The following is a 20156-nucleotide window of genomic DNA, read 5'->3' on the forward strand; positions in this document are numbered from 1 at the left end:
ATCACCATTAGTCAGCTGATCATAGAATCATAGAGTTGGAAGATACCACAAGGGCCAAACAGTCCAACCCCCTGCCAAGCAGGAAACCCCATCAAAGCATTCCTGACAGATGGCTGTCAAGCCTCTGCTTAAAACCTCCAAAGAAGGAGACTCCACCACACTACTTGGCAGCAAATTCCACTGTCAAACAGCTCTGTCAGGAAGTTCTTCCTAATGTTTAGGTGGAATCTTCTTTCTTGTAGTTTGAATCCATTGCTCCGTGTCCGCTTCTCTGGAGCAGCAGAAAACAACCTTTCTCCCTCCTCTATATGGCATCCTTTAATATATTTGAACATGGGTTTCCTATCACCCCTTAACCTTTTCTTCTCCAGGTGAAACATGCCCAGCTCCCTAAGCCGTTCCTCATAAGGCATCATTTCCAGGCCTTTGACCATTTTGGTTGCCCTCTTCTGGACACATTCCAGCTTGTCAGTATCCTTCTTGAACTGTGGTGCCCAGAACTGGACACAGTCCTCCAGGTGAGGTCTGACCAGAGCAGAATACAGTGGTACTATTACTTCCCTTGATCTAGATGCAGCCCAGAATTGACCTATTGATGCAGCCCAGAATTGTATTGGCTTTTTTAGCTGCTACATCACACTGTTGACTCATGTCAAGTTTGTGGTCTACCAAGACTCCTAGATCCTTTTCACATGTACTGCTCTCAAGCCAGGTGTCACCCATCCTGTATTTGTGCCTTTCACCCCCCCCCCAAGTGTAGTACTTTACATTTCTCCCTGTTAAAATTCCTCTTGTTTGCTTTGGCCCAGTTGTGTAATCTGTTAAGGTCATTTTGAAGTGTGATACTGTCCTCTGGGGTATTAGCCACCCCTCCCAATTTGGTGTCATCTGCAAACTTGATCAGGATGCCCTCAAGCCCATCATCCAAGTCGTTTATAAAGATGATGACCATTACTTTAAAATTTAAAGGGGACCTTTCCCCCCCAAAATGCTGGATTGGAGATATTTCTCTTCCCCTTTCTTCTTTTTCACACATACTCACATTCCTAAAACACCCCGAGCCATTTCCCCCAATAATACATCAGTGGAAAGATGCTCTATCTGGATGTCATATCCCTTGGGAGGGAGTGTCCTCTCTATTTGCAGAGCAACCTGCTGAAAAAAACACCATCTTTGAGGAAACATGACTTCCAGATACACCTGCTTTCCACAGAAGTATTATGAGGGAATATGGTCCTGGACCAATGTGCCAATGCAACTAACCACAATGGCAAAGCATTTTCAAGAAAACATTGAGGAAAAATATGCTTTTAATATCCTGAATTTCAAAATTGAAGTCTTCCTCAAAACGTTTAAATAGATTTCTGCTGGCCTAATTGGCAGAACAAACCTGCCTACTTTCATGGCAAAAGAATGGGGCTATGGATAAACGGCATGCATTCTGCTGCACACAATCATCACCACTGGAAATGTGCCCTTATTCCTTTTCGCTGATGCAAAATCTGGTCAAATTAAGATAATGTTGCTGATTATAAGTGAGAATGTATAATGGATGAGCATGAAAGGAGCTGATTCCTGAGATGCTGCTGAAATATTGATATGTCTGGAATGTTAGGCTAGCAAGTTATTCAATCCTTGGCAACTGGATGAAATTAGTCAAGTTTCAGGTTAGTCACCACTTTTGAAACAAAAAAAGAAAGGCGAGAATGTAGGGAAAGAGCAGAACAGGAGCCCAGAGGAAGAATTGTTCTTAAAGAGTGCACTTGCTGTATTGGCAAATACTAGTAAAGAAAGATTTGGCAGTTACAGCCCATTTAAAGTTGTGCCTGGTTCTACAACATAAAATCTAGAAAGTGGTGTACAAAAAAGGGACTAATATCCCTCCCTTCCAATGAAAAACAAGCGGTCCTGATGTTTATACTTGCTGAAAAAGCATTTGATAATGTTTCATGGGATTTTTATGAAAAAAGTTCTTGAAGAGATGAACTTTGGGCAAGATTTAGAAAAAGGATTTAAGCTATATATTCTGATCAAAAAGCCAAATTAATTGTGAAACAGGTAGTAACAGAGCGATGTAAAATGCAGAAAGAAACAAGTCAGGGATGTCCCCATCACCTCTTTTATTTATTTTGGTTTTGGAAGTCCTGGTGAGAAATATCAGGGCAGATAAAAACATTAAAGGAATTATGGTAGGAAAAAGGAATATAAGCTTAAAGCATATGCAAATGACCTTGTAATTATGGTGGAAGTTCCTAAAAATTCTCTTTTGAGGGTATTAGAGAAAATACAGGAATTTGGGCAAGTGGCAGGATTTAAGCTTAATAAAAATAAAACAAAATTATTAGTAAAAAAAATTAGCAAGAGATGTTAAAATAGAATTACAACAAAATGTAGAAATAGAGATCCATTAAAAAATCACATATTTGGGGGTCTGGTTAACAACCAAAAATACAAATATTTTAAAAGACAATTATGATAAATTTGGAATGAAATAAAAAGGAATCTAGAAATATGGAGAAGAATGAATTAATCATTATTAGGGAGGATAGCAGTAATTAAGATGAACGTATTGCCAAAAATGTTTTTATTTCAGTCAGTCCCGGTAATAAGTAACACAGTATGCTTTAAGAAATGGCAAAAAGATATTTCTAAATTTGTCTGGAAAGGGAAGAAATATAGAATAAAATACAAGTTACTTACAGATATTAAAAATAGAGGAGGCTTCTCCCTTCCAGACTTTAAAATATATTATGAAGCTGCCTGTGTTCCCTGGATCCAGGACTGGATCAAATTATATAATACAGATGTATTAGAATTGGAGGGATATGACAACAAATTCGGATGGCATGCCTACTTATGGTATGATAAAGGGAAAATACATAAAGGATTCTATAACCATATAATCAGAAGATCACTTCTAAAAGTATGGGAGAGGTATAAAGATTTATTAGAACAAAATACCCCATGGGGGCTGTCACCAATAGAAACAACATCAATAACAAAAATAGACAAGAAGAAAAAAATGGCTTACATACAGGGATCTCTTAACGGAAACAGAAGGGAAATTTGAAAGATTGAAAGGGAAAGTTGAAAGATTTTAAGGATATTAGAGAGCATGTAAATGATTGGCTACAATATTTCCAAATATTGAGGCTTTTTAAAGAGAATAAATGAGGCTTTTTAAAGAGAATAAAAAGAAAGGTTTTAGTTATACTTTGTCCAGATTTCAGAGAGAAATGATAGATGATAATACAGTACCAAAATTCTGAAGAAGACATACAGTCTGCTGTTAGAGTGGGAAACTAAAGATGAAGAAATCAAGTCTGTAATGATTAAGTGGGCACAAAATATAGGGCATAATATACAAATGTAAGAGTGGGAAAATAATGGAAAACTGATTTAAAATTTACAGATTGTGTAATTTTGAAAGAGAATTATATGAAAATGATGTATCGATGTACATGACACCAGTTAAGTTTCAATATATGTTGGAAGTGCAAGGAGAAAGAAGGGACGTTTTACCACATGTGGTGGAATTGTTAAATAATTAAAAGTTATTGGGAAGAGATTCATAATGAGATGAAAAAGATGTTTAAAATAACATTTAATAAAAAACCAGAAGCTTTCTTATTAGGCATTATAGGCCAAGAAATACCAAAAGAATTTAAGGACTTATTTATGTATGCAACAATGGCGGCCAGGATCCTTTTAGCCCAAAGACGGTAGGACGACAAGATGCCAACGAAAGAACACTGGCAACTTAAATTGAATATGCAGAGATGGTGAAACTCACAGCAAGATTAAGAGATAAAGACAACAGAGGTTTTTTTAAAAGTTTGGAATGTGTTTACATTATATATGCAGAAGCATTGTAAAGAATTAGATTCATTAGCAGGGTTGGAGTAAACACTTATAATTAACAAAATAGAATATGAAAAAGGAAGGATGATGAGTTGAAAACAAACAAGTATAATATGGGATTTTAATGGTTTGGCATAAATTTTGGGGGAAATAGAACAGTTTAGGTAAAGGAGAATGATATTAAGATATACTAAAATATGCAGAATGAGAAAATATTATAAGGAACCAGAAGAGGCGGTTGAGGGAAGTCCTTGGTTGGGGGGAGGGGGGAAAGGGGGTGTACGTTTATTTCTTTTTGTGATTTATGTGGATGAATTATGCTTTTTAAAATTGTAAACACTTAATAAAAAAAACTTTTTATAAAAAAATCCCTCCCTTCCACTTCCCATGATTTTCCGCAAAAAACCTCAAGTGGACCCTGCTGTTGAGAAAAAGGCTGATTCATTTTGTAGCCAGTTTCTCTCAACCTAGAATTACCTGAGCACACAACACTGGCACCTTCTCCTTGACTGCATTTACGTCTTTCCCAGTGTAGGCGACCTTTCTTAAATTTGTATTTCATTCCCTGACACCTGGCTGCAGCCAAGGAGGTGGAACCGCATCCTCTTCCAAAGGGAGCTCCTCTTGGGACAAACAAGGCTTCCCCACAGCCATGTTCCCTGCACACAACATGGGCGCCGTTTAGATCCCAGCCATCATCACACACCGCCAGCCATCGCTGGTTGTGGAGCACCTCCACTCTCCCAGAGCAGTGGTTTCCACCGTTCACTAACCTGATCCCTGCGGAGATTGAAAAAGGCTTTTTAACTTTTCAGTTCTGGTTTTGGTTTTCCTCAACAATACAATCAATGAATAAAAACAATAAAAAGAAGAAGAAGAATCAGCAATGTATCATAGCAATCTGTAGTGCCATATTGTACACTGTTGTGGGAAATACAGTCAGAACAAAACTGAAATGGAGAAAAGGGGATTGATTGGTGGAGGAGGGAGGGAGCAAAAGGGTTTGAATAGGCTCCAGCAGAGCCCATTCAGAATAAACATATTTAGGGTTAGGCTCCAGAGGCTGTTCATAGCTGCAGTCCTACTATTGATCGGCACAGGAGTTTTGACCTGGAAGTACTGACCTGCTGCAACAGGTTTAATTAAATACATCAAGGGGTACCTACTGGATGGTCTTGCTGGTTATCTATGGCCTTGCCTGTTTATTTAAGATAGGTAAATAAAATAATAATAATAATAATAATTATTATTATTATTTATTTATTTATTTATACCCCGCCCATCTGGCTGGGTTTCCCCAGCCACTCTGGGCGGCTTCCAACAGAAGAATAAAATAATCGATTAAAGATTAAAAGCTTCCCTAAACAGATCCTACCTAGGACGAGTTGCATTTCCATGACCATTCATTCATTCATTCATTTCATAAAATTTATAGTGTACAAAACGTCAAAGTGGTTTACAAAGAGATAAAACTATAAAATCCGAAAAAAATGGCAACACATCAAAAACCTACAAAACCCAAGAGACTCAAGCAGATTAAAATTCACACCAGCATTTCGAAGCACCTAGGTAGGTTTGTCTGAACAAAAGTGTTTTTAACAGGTACTGTAAGAGAGTACAGTGAAGGTACCAAATGGATTCCAATAGGCAGGGAGGCACTGCCACACTAAACAATTGAGTACTTACAGATGCAGAATGGGTATTATGTGGCACCTGTAGTAGTGCCAATTCCACCAACTGAAGTGGTCGAGAGGGCACATGTGAGGCAATATCATCTCACCATTTACATGCCCACCCAATCACGGCACTCTCTGGGAGAAGGTCTCCTGCAGACAGCATCTGATCAGGAGGTCCATAAGAACTCAGCCTTCAGCCTGGTGGAACCCACCCTTTGCAACTTCCTCCTGTGACATATCAGACAGACGCCATCTCTATTGCCTTTTTGGTATTGGATTTGAAATTTTGTAATATACTTATTTGCTTTATTAATTGAATATGTTATAATTGTTTATACATAAACATTTTCATTGTTTTGATTGCTATAATGATTTGAGACATTTCATAGGAAGTGAGTTTTAAATGGAATAAAAAAAACACCAAATTAATATTACCTGAGCATTCAAAATGACCATAACCCGTGCACATCATTCTAGGGACATATCTTCCTTGGCAGTAGTTGAGAGAAGCTTCTGTTCCCTCACAGGTGAATTTTTTTTCTGGCACAAATCTTGGTATAAGAAAACCAGATACTGCTCCGTGTAGCAGGAAGGGTCCACAGCCAATTTGCCTGCACATGACTTGGACAGTGTTCCGATCCAAATCATCGACACATAGGGTGATCCAATCCCGGTTGTAGAACAGCTGAAATCTCCCAGAGCAAATATTTGGACCACCCACCAATCTGATCTCTGTTGGGTGTAGAATGTTTAAAGACAGATTTATATCTCCACCTCTCACATTGCTCATCCTCCCTTTTTATTGCCCCTAGTTATCAGAGCTTATCGAAACAGAATCTATTGAAGTGTTTTGTTCGTTGGAAGTCATGCCTGAAACTGGGCACTTCTTTGACAATGATAGATATTTGTCTGTTGCTTCTCACTAGGGGGGCATCGTTTTCATTTTAAAAATATCCTTGTACTAAGCTAAATATTCATTTTGACACCCACCCACCCCAATTTCCAGAATTTTGGAGGGAAGGGCAGTAATTTCCTCCTTGCTATGGTTATCATCATCATTTGGATATATTCCAAATTTCAGTACAGCAGAGGAATTTCTACCCCCCCTTTTGTTTCCTCACTAGTTTTTACCATTGTAGCAGCAAGTGTGGCGAGACTCCCAGGGCACCCCAGAGTCCCTGGAAGGGCACTCCTTCCCCTTGCACACCCTCCCCCAGAAGAGCTGTGGGCAGAAATAGCCACTGAATATGTAAAAGGTCCATAGTACTGTAATTAGGTTTTCTGGAGATTTCTAGTTATTTCAAATTCAGCCATTGCATTAAACTGGTATGGTGTCCCTTCAACTCCCCAGCCCCCACCCCAACTAAAAGTGAATAGAAAGGACAAAAATGATGCAGGAGGCAGAACAAAGCCTAGAAAAAACACTGCGGGAACCTATATAATGTGGTGGTGAATTGTGTTCTAGATGAGACCCAGAAAAGAGTATGCAACAAAAAGAGGAAGGTTCACCCTCTGCCCCTTCCCAGGATGATAAGAGCTCAAGAGAAGCCAGCTTTGGCATAACAGCCATGATTCAAATTTCAGCCAGTGTCTAAGCCTACAGTATTTCTGTTACCTGAGCACACAACAGCAGCACCTTCTCCATGGCTGCAGTCTTTTGCTTGCCAGTTGTTTGGGGTGCACTCCTTGAATGTGGCTTCTGTTCCCTGACAATGGACACCAGTTAACCAGGCAGGACCATGTCCTCTTCCAAAATGAGCTCCTCTTGGGACTGACAAGGGAGGGCTGCAGCCAATTTCTCGGCAGACAACTTTGGCGCTGTTCAGGTCCCATCCCTCATCACACATGGTCAACCACTGCTGGTTGTGGAACACCTCAACTCTTCCGGAGCAGGGACTTGTTCCATTCGCCAATCTGATTATTTGGGGGTCTGTAAAGATTAAAGGAAATTTTGTTTCTTCACCCTCCAGTTCATCAGTCTTCCTGGCTTCCATTTAGGCTGAGGCATAACAAGTGGGCAGGTGGCCATGCTGGCATTTCCAGCTAGTATTTTTCTCTGTTGCTCACATTTCCCACTATACACAAACATGAAATTTTAACCAGGGGTAAAAATGTCCAAACTCCTTATAAAGATTTATTACATATACATCTTTCCTAGCCCCTCTTAATTTCTATATTAAATATTTAAGTATTTTCTAAATATTAAAGCTGATTATAATCAATTCCTATAACGGTTATTCACAATTCCTGTTTTACATGTTTTGCAATTCCTGTTTTACATGTTGAGCTACTGGATTGCATTTACATGATTTTTCTATTGAGATTCCTTGATTTCATCATGTAGGAGCCTTTTTTTACAATTTGTTTATGTTCGGTATGAGAACACTATTGTCATTGTCATCGTGCTGTTGGGGGACAAGAGCAGGGGGGGGGGAGGGAGAGAGATGTGGGGGAACCATGAATGCTTTACCTTGAAATGCTGTTATATTTTACTCTATTTGTGGTTGTGTGCTGCTTTGAGCATTACAGCAGCATACAAATAAACTCATAATTATCTCAACATTTTAACCTTCTCATAAGACTGCAGTTTACCAGATAATTCAAAATAATTGGGCTCACTTTAGGGCTGGAATGAACAGACTCTGAAGCACCAATTCTCACAAAACATGAAGCATCATTCTTTATCCACAACTATAATTACACTTTCTTAGATTTTTGTCTTAAGAATGATAAAAAGTAGCTCTTTTTGACACACTGTCATATTAATTGGGTTTCTTGGTGTAGTCAGTTTCTATGGCTATTTTATGGTACCCTCTGAGCACATGACACCGGCATATTCTCAATTCCTGCAGTCATCTTCTCGGAATCCTTGGACACAACCTTCAAGAACAACTTGTTTGAGAGTACATCTCATATGAATATGCCAGATGTGACCAACTCCACTTCCAAAGTGAGTTCCTTTTGTGTCAGACAAAGCAAATCCACAGCCAAGTACCCTACACAGACTATGGGCTGTTCTCATATCCCAGGAGTTTCCACACAGGGAACTCCACTGCTGGTTGTGCAGCACCTCAACTCTCCTACAACAAGGACTGGAGCCATTCACCAATCTGACTTGTCCTGGAAAGTATAAAAGCAATATTATTTATTCTGCCACTTCTTCATCTGTCCTTTCTTCTGTTCTCTGTTAGATGGGAGACATTCAAACTGAGACCTCTGGGTATAGGGTGGTATATGAATTCAATGAATGAGGTTATACTAGTGCTGTTTTGAAAGCAATAGGAACAGCACATGGGTCTGGGAACAGCTTTTACCATGTGTAGGGGGTTCTTTGAAGCTCCTTCAACACCCTCCCCTCATAGGCATCTAATTCCCCCCCCCCTCAACACCGGCAGGAACTTAGATAAAGCCAGGGACTGTCTTAGAGCTTGGCAATACAATTACCAGCAGGCTGCCACCACTCCCCGCCCGTACAATCCCATAGAAGGTTTAGGGAGACTCCTTCTACCCTTATCAGGGTTGCACGGCTTAGTTCACAAATTATAAACCAAATTAGCAGCAAAATATCTAGTAGCATCTGAATGGTCCGGCTCTGGACTCAGCTTCACTCATTCAAAGGCAGGTAAGACAAAACAAGAAATACTTTTCAGTATTTATTGTAAAATAAAATACTTATAAAGAGGGTGCACATTTCTTACAAAGCATACAAATTAAAATAAAACCTTATTCTAACTAATGTACTCACACCTAAAAGTTCAATCTTAATATTAAATCAAAAAGTCTCTCCATCAGGTCCCTGCACTCCAGCAAGGGGCATGGCGAACACTCTGGCAGACTTCCAGCAATCTTCTCAACGACAGACATTAGCATTGACAAAGGTTGCCAAAGGACAGCAATTTGCACCTCTAGACGGGGAGTATATATCCTCATTAACCCCACGAGGTATTGCGATCTTAAACCAATTGAAGGGATTCTTTAATCAGTCAAGATCCAATGATTAAAGACCTAGCTCCTAATTCCACATATCAAAACAATGTAATACAGCTGTGAGAATGTTAATTCACAAACGCCCTGGGGTATGAATCCCTCCCGAATTTCCCAGGTCTGAGAATTTCCCAGACCAACAGACTAATTACAATTGATTGCTCTTTTACAAGCCAAGACCCAGATAACATCTTCTTTCTTCCAGGCAGGGCAGTAAATCACCTCCCAGCAATTAAGGAAACCCAAGGGGGAACGTTTCTCTTTAAAGAAGAACGAACCCCACATTCCATTCTCTGCATACTAGGATTCTACACCCCCAGTGTCAGGAGTATGGGCAGGAGTTAGGCTCTGGGGCCTGTGGTGCTTTGCAGGACTGGGGCCTGCCTCAGCTTGTGCTGGAGAAGCAAGGCGTGGCCACACAGGTGAAGTCCTCAGCTTGTGCTGGAGAGGCAAGGAGTAGTCACCCAGGTGAGGCCACTTGAGATTTCACTGCACCTGGTGGCAGGAGCTGGGAGGGTTAAAAGCTCAGCTTTTCCCTTCAGCTCTTTGCCACAGCAACGCTATCCCTGCCTGGTTGCATCTGGCCTCCTGCTCCTTGGACCCTTGCCTTGCTGCCGCCTTGCTTCTTGTTCCTGGATCCTCCGCCTTGCTCCTTGCTCCTTGGACCCTTGCTTTGCCTTCACCTTGCTCTTGCCCCGTGGACCTTCGCCTTGCTTCTTGTTCCTGGATCCCTCGCCTTGTTCCTTGCTCCTTGGACCCTTGCTTCGCCTTCGCCTTGCTCTTGCCCCGTGGACCTTCGCCTTGCTTCTTGTTCCTGGATCCTTCGCCTTGCTTGCTCCTTGGACCCTTGCTTTGCCTTCGCCTTGCTTCGTGCCCCGTGGACCTTCGCCTCTGCCTTGCTCCTCGACCCTGCTTCTTCACCACCATCTTGCCTCTAGTCCTGACACCCGCCGACCGGACCGTGACAGTTTGCTGTGGCCAAACCCCGTCCCGGCCAGGGTGAAAGATGGACGAAGCCTGGCCTATAGACCTCACCGCTGTGCTGCAGAGCCTCCACACGCAGGTAGCTACACTTCAGGGGGAGGTGCAAGGACTTTGAGCGGCCCTTGCTGCAGCCCCAGCCCGACGGGCTCCCCCCGTCCCATCGCCGGAGAGCGTGGCGCCCTGCAGGGTTTTGTAAATCAGTGCCGGTTGTTGTTCGCCACCTGTGCTGCGGACTTCCCAACCCAACGGAGCCAGGTGTGCTTTATGGTGGGTCTGCTCACGGGCCCGGCCCTTGCTTGGGTTACACCATACCTTGAGGCCGATGACCCTCTGCTGGGGCAGTTGTACAATTTCATTGCCGCCCTGGAAGGCATGTTCGGGGAGCCGAATCGTGCTCAGACGGCTGAGATGGCCCTGCAGAAACTCCGGCAGGGGGCCCGCCCGGTGGCTGAATATGCCGCCGAGTTCCAGCGCTGGGCTGCGGACACTCAGTGGAATGAGGCAGCCTGTCGGTTCTATTTTCATCAGGGACTTCATCCCCGCATCAAAGACGAACTGGCGCGGGTGACCTCCCTGGCAGCCCTGGCAGACTTTATCACGTTGTGTATTAATATTGACACCCGCCTTTCTGAAAGGGATTCTGAATGCGGGTCCAGGGACCCTCCGGGGGCTAGCGCTGCAGGGGGGTTGGAAGAGGAGCCCATGCAACTAGGCGCAGCCCGCTGTTCCCTCTCTAGCCAAGAGAGGAGTCGGAGGCGGACCCTTGGACTATGCTTGTATTGTGGGGAAAGGGGCCATTTCGCAGCAGAGTGCCCGGCGAAGAGGTCCGCGCCGAGAAAACGTCAGACCCCGGCTGAACTAGGAGGGGTTCAGCCAGGACCCAGCCTTCGCGCACCCCACTTCCTGCTCCCTGTTTACTTCCTCCTTCCCCAGGGAGGCACGCTGACCCTGGAGGCGATGATCGACTCTGGAGCCTCTGGCGTTTTCATGGACATAAATTTCGCCAAAAAATACCAAGTACCGTCAGTGGCGGGTTGGATGGAACTCCCCTCGCTTCCGGCCCCGTTACCCGTGAGACCTGCCCGCTGGCCATGTTAGTGGCACCCCGACATCAGGAACTATTAGTCTTTGACCTGATCCAGACGCCTAATTTCCCGGTGGTCCTGGGTAGTCCCTGGTTGATCCGGCATGACCCCGCCATTTCGTGGGCGCAGCGGACACTGTCTTTTTCATCATCCTTCTGCCAGGATGTCTGCGCTCAACCCCCAGTGTTACCTCCATTGCCACCAGCGCCGGGGACGCCTCACCAACCGGCCCTTAGTTCTTCCACCTTACAGGGGACTGCCCCTGACGGAATAGCATCTCTGGATGTCCGGATACTCCCGGAGCCCTACCGGGACTTGGTGGACGTGTTTGAGAAGAAAGGGGCCGAGACTTTGCCCCCCCCATCGGACTTATGATTGCCCCATTGATCTGCAGCCGGGAGCAGAGATACCCTTTGGCCGCATTTATGCCTTGTCGGCCCCTGAACCTGGGGCCCTCCGAGGGTGCCACCCACGCAATCATCCCTGCACCCCCGTAGCTTCTCTCGTGCCTTCCGCCAATGATCGGGTCTCCCACATCCAGGAGACACAAGCCGACCTGGCACAGCACCTAGAGAGGGCCAAAGCGGACTATAAGGTGCAAGCGGATCGGCGGCGGTGGCAAGGGCCTGCGTTCCAGGTTGGGGATAAGGTTCAGTTGTCCCTGGAACGATCTTGGGAACCAGCTGACTTCGTGCACGCGCCCGCCAAGGTTCGGGCCTTCCATCGGAAGTTTCCAGATAAGCCTGGGCCATGACCGGGGGTGGAACCCCGTTTCCCTATGGGGGGGGAGTACTGTCAGGAGTATGGGCAGGAGTTAGGCTCTGGTGACCTTCGCCTTGCTTCTTGTTCCTGGATCCTTCGCCTTGCTTGCTCCTTGCTGCTTGGACCCTTGCTTCGCCTTCGCCTTGCTTCGTGCCCCGTGGACTTTCGCCTCTGCCTTGCTCCTCGACCCTGCTTCTTCACCACCATCTTGCCTCTGGTCCTGACGCCCGCCGACCGGACCGTAACACCCACCATCAAGCTACGCAGGGCAAGAACCAAGGTTTAATCCTTCCCCCAAATTCCCCTCGCACTACACCATGTGTATAATCTTTAGTTTTATATATCGTATATTCCGACGTAAAAGACGACTGGGCGTATAAGACGATCCCCAACTTTTCCAGTTAAAATATAGAGTTTGGGATATACTCGCCGAATAAGAAATACGACCCGGCGTATAAGGTGATCCCCGACTTTTGAGAAGATTTTCCTGGGTTAAAAAGTATTCTTATACGCAGGAATATACAGTACTTATTTGTGAGAAGTTCTAGAGCAGGGGTAGTCAACTTCCAGATGGTACCAGATGGAACTCCCAAGAGACTGCGATCTACTCACAGAGTTAAAGACTGGCAGTGATCTATCCCCTTTTTTGGGGTTCAGCTCAAAGTTGCTGAGCTTTTTTTAGGGAGGAGGAAAGCCCTGTTTGGGGGTGTGTGTGTGCAGGGCAACAGTTTTGAGCTTTTTTTAGGGGAGCCAAACTTGTTGAGCTTCTTTGGGGGGAGCCAGTGATCTACCAGTGATCTACCACAGACGTCCAGTGATCTACCCATAGATCACGATCTACCTGTTGGATGTGCCTGTTCTAGAGGAAAAGGCTGACAATTTTCTCTAAGGACAATGTGGAACGCGTAAGAACTGAATGCCTAAGGGACTTCCAGTTTGCCGCGAATGATATTGGAGTGTGAGTCTAGTACTCTGGGGCAGACTTGATTGTTGCAAGGGATTTAGGGGAAACGTAAATGTATCCCTGGAAGAAACCCAAAAGGGTGCTGGGCATCTGACTGTGCTCTTAGTGAGCTATCTTGGTTCTGATCCACTCTGCAAGATGGGGGAAGGAGGCGAGATTGAGCCACAAGTGCTAGGATCCATTCACTACCCTGCGGTGAGAAGCCTCAGGCTCTGAGCAGTTAAGCTCTACAATAAATTTAAAACAGGTGGGAATTTCTGGAAGGATCTCATTTTCATACAAAGAGGAAAAGCATAGATGTAAGGACAAGTCAGTTTTGAAAGGAATATAAAAACAGCTTGGAGTCAAAATAACTGAGGGAGAAACAGGCCTGGAAGATAGAGGAGATAAACAGGAAGAAGAGAAACAAAGACTCATAAAGTGTGTGTGTGTGTGTGTGTGTGTGTGTGTGTGTGTGTGTGTGTAATAAGATTGGAAGAATAGATTCGAAACATTTGACATGGAATGTTAATGGACTGAATAATAAATTAAAAGGAAATAAAATAGAAGACGTTTTAATAAAACAAAATTTGGATATAATTTGTCTTCAGGAAACACATGTTGCAAAAAAGCACAGAAGAGTCTTAATAAACAAAAGATTAGGAAAAGAATTTATAACATCACACACACACACACACACACACACACACAGGGGAGTGGTAATTTATGTAAATGACAAATATGACCCGCAGCAAATTTTTAAAGATGAAGAGGGAAGAATTGTAGGAATATACGCACCAAATAAAAGAAAATTGGAATACTACAAAATATTAGAGGAAAAACTGTTTGATTATATGGATCAGAAAATAATTCTGATGGGGGATACTAACGGGGTAGTCTCCCTGGATATTTGTCGGAAAATAAGGAAATCGGACTCAAAGAAAGGGAGTGTTACCTTTTCAATTTTATATGCCTGTTGTCTTTGTCAGAGACAAAGAGACATCACCTTGCCGACAAAGGTCCGTATAGTTAAAGCTATGGTTTTCCCAGTAGTGATGTATGGAAGTGAGAGCTGGACCATAAAGAAGGCTGATCGCCGAAGAATTGATGCTTTTGAATTATGGTGCTGGAGGAGACTCTTGAGAGTCCCATGGACTGCAAGAAGATCAAACCTATCCATTCTTAAGGAAATCAGCCCTGAGTGCTCCCTGGAAGGACAGATCGTGAAGCTGAGGCTCCAATACTTTGGCCACCTCATGAGAAGAGAAGAATCCTTGGAAAAGACCCTGATGTTGGGAAAGATTGAGGGCACTAGGAGAAGGGGACGTCAGAGGACAAGATGGTTGGACAGTGTTCTCGAAGCTACGAACATGAATTTGACCAAACTGCGGGAGGCAGTGCAAGACAGGAGTGCCTGGCGTGCTATGGTCCATGGGGTCACGAAGAGTCGGACACGACTAAACGACTAAACAACAACAACAACAACCTTTTCAATTTAGTAGAAAAGCTTAAGGGATATATGGAGATTTAAGCATAAGGACAAATTGATGGATAAATGATCCAGCTCTTGGCTCCTGTTTAGGAGGAACTAATGCCAGTTTTAGAGCTAGCATTTTCTACCTGAGTACCTGGCAAACATTTCTGCCATTCTCTCTGTCTCAATTATTTTCTGCCACCCGAAGAATGAATCCATCTAGCTTTCATCTAGAAATACTTGCTTTGGGCGTTTGGCCCTGCACAGGGTGCACTAAACAAAACCTCTCCTACAACACCTACAACATTACCTGAACACGCCACACTTGCATCCTGGCTGTGATCACATCTGTGCTCTGCCCATGACCTTCTCGGGCATTTGGTATGGGATGCTTCTTCTCCCGTACAGTTGACTCCCGCCAGCCAGATGGGACCAGATCCTTGGCCAAACAAGGCTCCACCAAATGCTTGAGAGGCATTTCCGCAGCTCAGTTCTCTGCACACAACATGGGCATCCTGTAAATCCCAGCCAGCATCACACACAGTCCCCCACTGCTGGTTGTGAAACACCTCAACCCGCCCAGAGCAGCGACTTGGGCCATTCACTAGGCGGATCTCTGATGGGGGAAAAGAGGGGATTTTTAAATTTAAAAAGGCACAGCTGTCATATGACCTTGTTTGTAGCTTGGGAACTAATGAATGAAATAGAGGAGTTGAGAATTAAGCCACCTACCCTGCCCCCCCCCATATCCTCCTATCACCCTTTCCACGATACAGGCAAACCTTGGTTTTCAAATGCCTTGGGAATGGAATGTTTCGACTCCTGGACGACTGAAAACCAGAAATGATTGTTACAGTTTTTGAATGTTCTTTAGATCCCTAACGTCCCATGTGAATTCTGCGGCTTCTGATTGACTGCATAAGCTTCTTGCAGCCAATTGGAAGCCGTGCCTTAGTTTCCGAATGTTTTGGAACTCGAACGGACTTCCAGAATGGATTCCATTTGGCTTCTGAGGTACCACTGTATCTATAAAGAAAGGGGATCTGGTAGCCAGATTTTGTACAATAGGAATCTCAAATTCTTATTCTGTAATGTAAAATTGATTTATTTTGTGAAATAAAAAAATTCATTCAGTAGCACCTTAAAGACCAACTAAGTTTTTATTTTGGTATGAGCTTTCGTGTGCATGCACACTTCTTCAGATACACTCCCATCAGATGTCTGACTTTTAGAAGACATCTGAAGACATCTGAAGGCAACCCTGTTAGGGAAATTTTTAATGTTTGATGTTTTATTGTGTTTTTAATATTCTGTTGGGAGCTGCCCAGAGTGGTTGGGGAAACCCAGCCAGATGGGTGGGGTAGAATAATAAATTATTATTATTTTATTATAAGTGGGCAAGTGGGCAGTAGAAATGGAGTGGAAAAGGTGGGTGTCAGTGGGTGCATAGTGGTGGCAATGCAAGTGGTAGGTAGAATTTCCTGTTTTGCCAATAGCAGCAAAATATCCAGGGCCCAGGAAATGCACTCTGAGCATGCTCAAAGCCTCTCTTGTCATAGGACTTAGACCAACAGGCAGACAACAAAAGGGGAGATTGAGTCAAGTTGTTTTCCCCTCACGTACTGCTGCCAAAGCAACAAAACCAAGTCTCTGATCTCAAACCTGAGACATGTGGCCTGGAATATAAAATCCCACAAGCAGAAACTCCAGAAACAGTGCCTCTTGTTCTTCTTACATGTCAATTCAGTTGACACACAAATCATTTGGTTTGACCTTCTCTGCTGAGGGTTTTCTATAGGTACTCAAGCTCCAAGCTGCAGTTCATGGGGACAGGAGGATGACTCCACTCCTCAGCTGCAGCCCAACCCAAAAATTGCCCTTTGTGGCACATTTAGTGTTGGTGGGGGGCCAGGGGAACTGCTATTACAGTCAAACCTCAGTTCACGCCTACCTCGGCGAGCAACCACTTCGGCGAGCGACCGCCACAGACCCGGAAGTGTTTACATCCAGGTTCCGCGGCATCGGATGTGCAGATGCGATCTGCGCAGCTTGCGCGTGCGCAGAAGCGATCGGCGCAGCGTGTGTGTGTGCAGAAGCGCTCTATCGGCACTTCGCGCATGCGCAGAAGCGTGCCTTTGATGAGCGACCAATTCGGCGAGCAACTGCCTCTGCGGAACGGATTGCGGTCACAAACCGAGGTACCACTGTACACAGGCGCGGCGCTAGGGCTTTTTGCGCCCCAAGCAAAAGACCTTCTGGCGCCCCCCGGGCGCACATGCGTCATGACGCACGCACGCCGATACCCCTGCGTCCCCTCCATTGGCGGGAGGAGCACGAGCCAAGAGGGCAGCTCGGCGCCATCCTGCCTGTGGAGGGAATGCTTTGAGCTCCTCAGTGGCGGCGGCTGCAGTGAGTGAGCAGCGGCGGCAGCAGCGTCCATAGCTGAAGGCTTCAGCTGCGGGCGCTGCCGCCGCTTGCTCACTGCAGCTGCTGGGGAGCTCACAGCGTCTCCTCCATAGGCGGGAGGGCGCTGAGCTCTTCTTTTGGCTCACGCTCCTCCCACCTGTGGAGGGGACGCTGTGAGCTCCTTGGTGAGCAGGCAGGCGACGGCAGCGCCCATAGCTGAAGTCTTCGGCTGTGGGCGCTTGCCGCCACTACTGCCGCCACTCGCTCGCTGCGCCTGCCGCCGCTGGGGAGCTCTCAGCGTCCTTTTCATAGGCGGGAGGAGCGCGAGCGTGCGCCTTGGGAGGGTGGCGGTGGCACGGCGGGTTTTTTGCGGGGCACGCTCGGCAGCGCCCCCTCCATTTTTGCACCCTAGGCAATGGCCTAGTCCGCCTAAATGGACGCACCGGGCCTGACTGTACACCAAATGAAAGGCTTTTATTCAGGGCCTATCGTAGTCGGTGGGAGCCATTTTCAGCACAGGAATCACAGTGCAGTATCCCTCCCCTAATCTTTCAAACACAGCTTTTAGTCTAGAGGAAAAACCATTCATTCCAATAGCAAGTTTCCCTCCAAGCAAAAACCTATGATGTGGCCTGTATAAGGGAACTCTCCTTTGCAGTGCATATGGCCTGTGTGTCAATTGTTCCCCACCATTGCATTAAAAAACCCTTCTAAACTTCCAAGATCCACCCTTTGAAAATATAAGAGCTACAAGATTAGATTTTGTGTCAGACATAAGCACAAAAATGGAGAGAGATGTGGGAAAAAGGAAAGATGTATTGTGGAGTGTATCTCTTTCCCCTTCTCATGACTACCAATACCAATATGCTGCCAACAAAAGAGACAGACTGATTTAACTTAAAAACCAATTTCTATGTCCACAGTATGGCATTCACACCCATTACCTGAGCACACAACACCAACATCTTCCCAATGGTCTTCAGCATCTATTTTTTTTGCTCCCTGTATGTACTTTATTCGACAGTATCTGAGAGCAGATTCTCCCCCAGTACAGACAATATCTTCCAGCAAGAAGGGGCCATGTCCTATTCCGAAGTGAGGTCCTTCCTGGGCTGACAATGCAGATCCACAGCCAACTTCCCTGCACAGCACTTGGGCACCATGCAGATTCCAGAAATGAGAACGCAGTGTCCACCACTGCTGGTTGTGAAGCACCTCCACCCTTCCAGAACAAAAGCTTGAGCCGTTCACCAATCTGACTTCTGGTGGTTCTAGAATTTTTAAAAGGCACATTTGTTGTTTCTGTGCGATAATCAGCCTCATATAACCAACAGGCTTAAATCTAATTAATGCATGAAAGGATTAATAAAGTCAGGGTGCTTAGCCAGAAATTTTGCCTGAGGTGAAGCCTCCAGAGGGTGCCATTGATGCTCTAAGCCAGGCATCCCCAAACTTCGGCCCTCCAGATGTTTTGGACTACAATTCCCATCATCCCTGACCACTGGTCTTCTTAGGCAGGGATCATGGGAGTTGTAGGTCAAAACATATGGAGGGCCGCAGTTTAGGGATGCCTGCTCTAAGCCCACCAGCCATTTTACTGTCTGGGCTTCTGTCCTGCCCCTTCTCTCTTTCCCAGGCACCCTCCCCTGCAGCCCTGGGGGACCCCTTCACCCCCAAAGTCAAAACAGGGAGCTCACCCAACCCCAGGAGGGAATCACAGTTAATACTGTCTCTACGTGTTTCTAGTTACAGGTAGGTAGCCGTGTTGGTCTGATGTAGTCGAAACAAAATTTTAAAAAAATCCTTCCAGGAGCACCTTAGAGACCAACTAAGTTTGTCATTGGTATGAGCTTTCCTATCTGAAGAAGTGAGCATGCACATGAAAGCTCATACCAATGACAAACTTAGTTGGTCTCTAAGGTGCTGCTGGAAGGAATTTTTTTTATTTTGTTTTGCCTCTACATGTGTGCAAGTGTTTCTGTGAAAGAGTGCACACTTGCTGGTTTTTACAGCTCTACTATTATGTATTGTTTACACTCATTTAATGTAACATGTGAACCTCTGTAATATGGTTTCAGGGACAGAAGATGTTTCCTTCAGGTGTTGTAAGTCTTCATAGAATTGGTCAATTTCAGTTTCTTCAGCACCAGTAGTTGGTACATAAACTTGGATTAAAGGTAAAGGGACCCCTGACCATTAGGTCCAGTCGTGACCGACTCTGGGGCTGCAGCGCTCATCTCGCTTTACTGGCTGAGGGAGCCGGCGTACAGCTTCCAGGTCATGTGGCCAGCATGACAAAGCCGCTTCTGGCGAACCAGAGCAGCACACGGAAACACCGTTTACCTTCCTACTTTGAGGTGCTTTCAAACTGCTAGGTTGGCAGGAGCTGGGACCGAGTAACAGGAGCTCACCCCGTTGTGGGGATTTAAACCGCCAACCTTCTGATCGGCAAGCCCTAGGCTCTGTGGTTTAACCCACAGCGCCACCCGCGGTGGATTACTGTGATGTTAAAAGGTCTGCCTTGGATTCATATCGAGGTAATTCTATCATTTATGAGATTGCATCCCAGTACAGCTTTCGCCACTCTTTTGTTGACTGTGAGGGCCACTCCATTTATTTTATGGGAATCTTGCCCACAGTAGTAGATACCATGGTCATCCAAACTGAATCCGCCCATTCCTGTCCATTTTAGTTCACTGATGCCCAGGATGTCAATATTTATTCTTGCCATCTCATTTTTGACCACATCCAGCTTACCATTATCCATGGTTCTTACATTCCAGGTTCCTATGCAATATTTCTCTTTACAGCACTAGACTTTCCTTTCGCTTACAGGCATATCTGCAACTGAGCAACCTTTCGGCTTTGGCCCAGCTGCTTCATCAGCTCTTAATCTACTTGTACTTGTCCTCCGCTCTTCCTCAGTAGCATGTTGGACACCTTCCGACCTGAGGGGCTCATCTTCCAGCATCATAACTTTT

General features: G+C 45.1%; 1 protein-coding gene across 1 annotated transcript in view; it reads right to left on the reverse strand.

The window, feature by feature from the left end:
* Nucleotides 1-20156, reverse strand: part of LOC118095496 (scavenger receptor cysteine-rich domain-containing protein DMBT1-like) — a 37738-nt gene that overhangs the window by 7375 nt on the left and 10207 nt on the right. Inside the window, exons 4-7 of the mRNA XM_088654730.1 lie at nucleotides 18120-18446; nucleotides 15080-15385; nucleotides 10787-11095; nucleotides 10557-10685 (exon numbers count right to left, since the gene is read on the reverse strand). Coding sequence (XP_088510856.1) covers nucleotides 10557-10685; nucleotides 10787-11095; nucleotides 15080-15385; nucleotides 18120-18446 — 1071 coding nt within the window. The remainder of the gene's footprint in view (nucleotides 1-10556; nucleotides 10686-10786; nucleotides 11096-15079; nucleotides 15386-18119; nucleotides 18447-20156) is intronic.

Source organism: Zootoca vivipara, chromosome 12, assembly GCF_965207765.1.
Source record: "Zootoca vivipara chromosome 12, rZooViv2.hap1.1, whole genome shotgun sequence".
Lineage (NCBI taxonomy): Eukaryota > Metazoa > Chordata > Lepidosauria > Squamata > Lacertidae > Zootoca > Zootoca vivipara.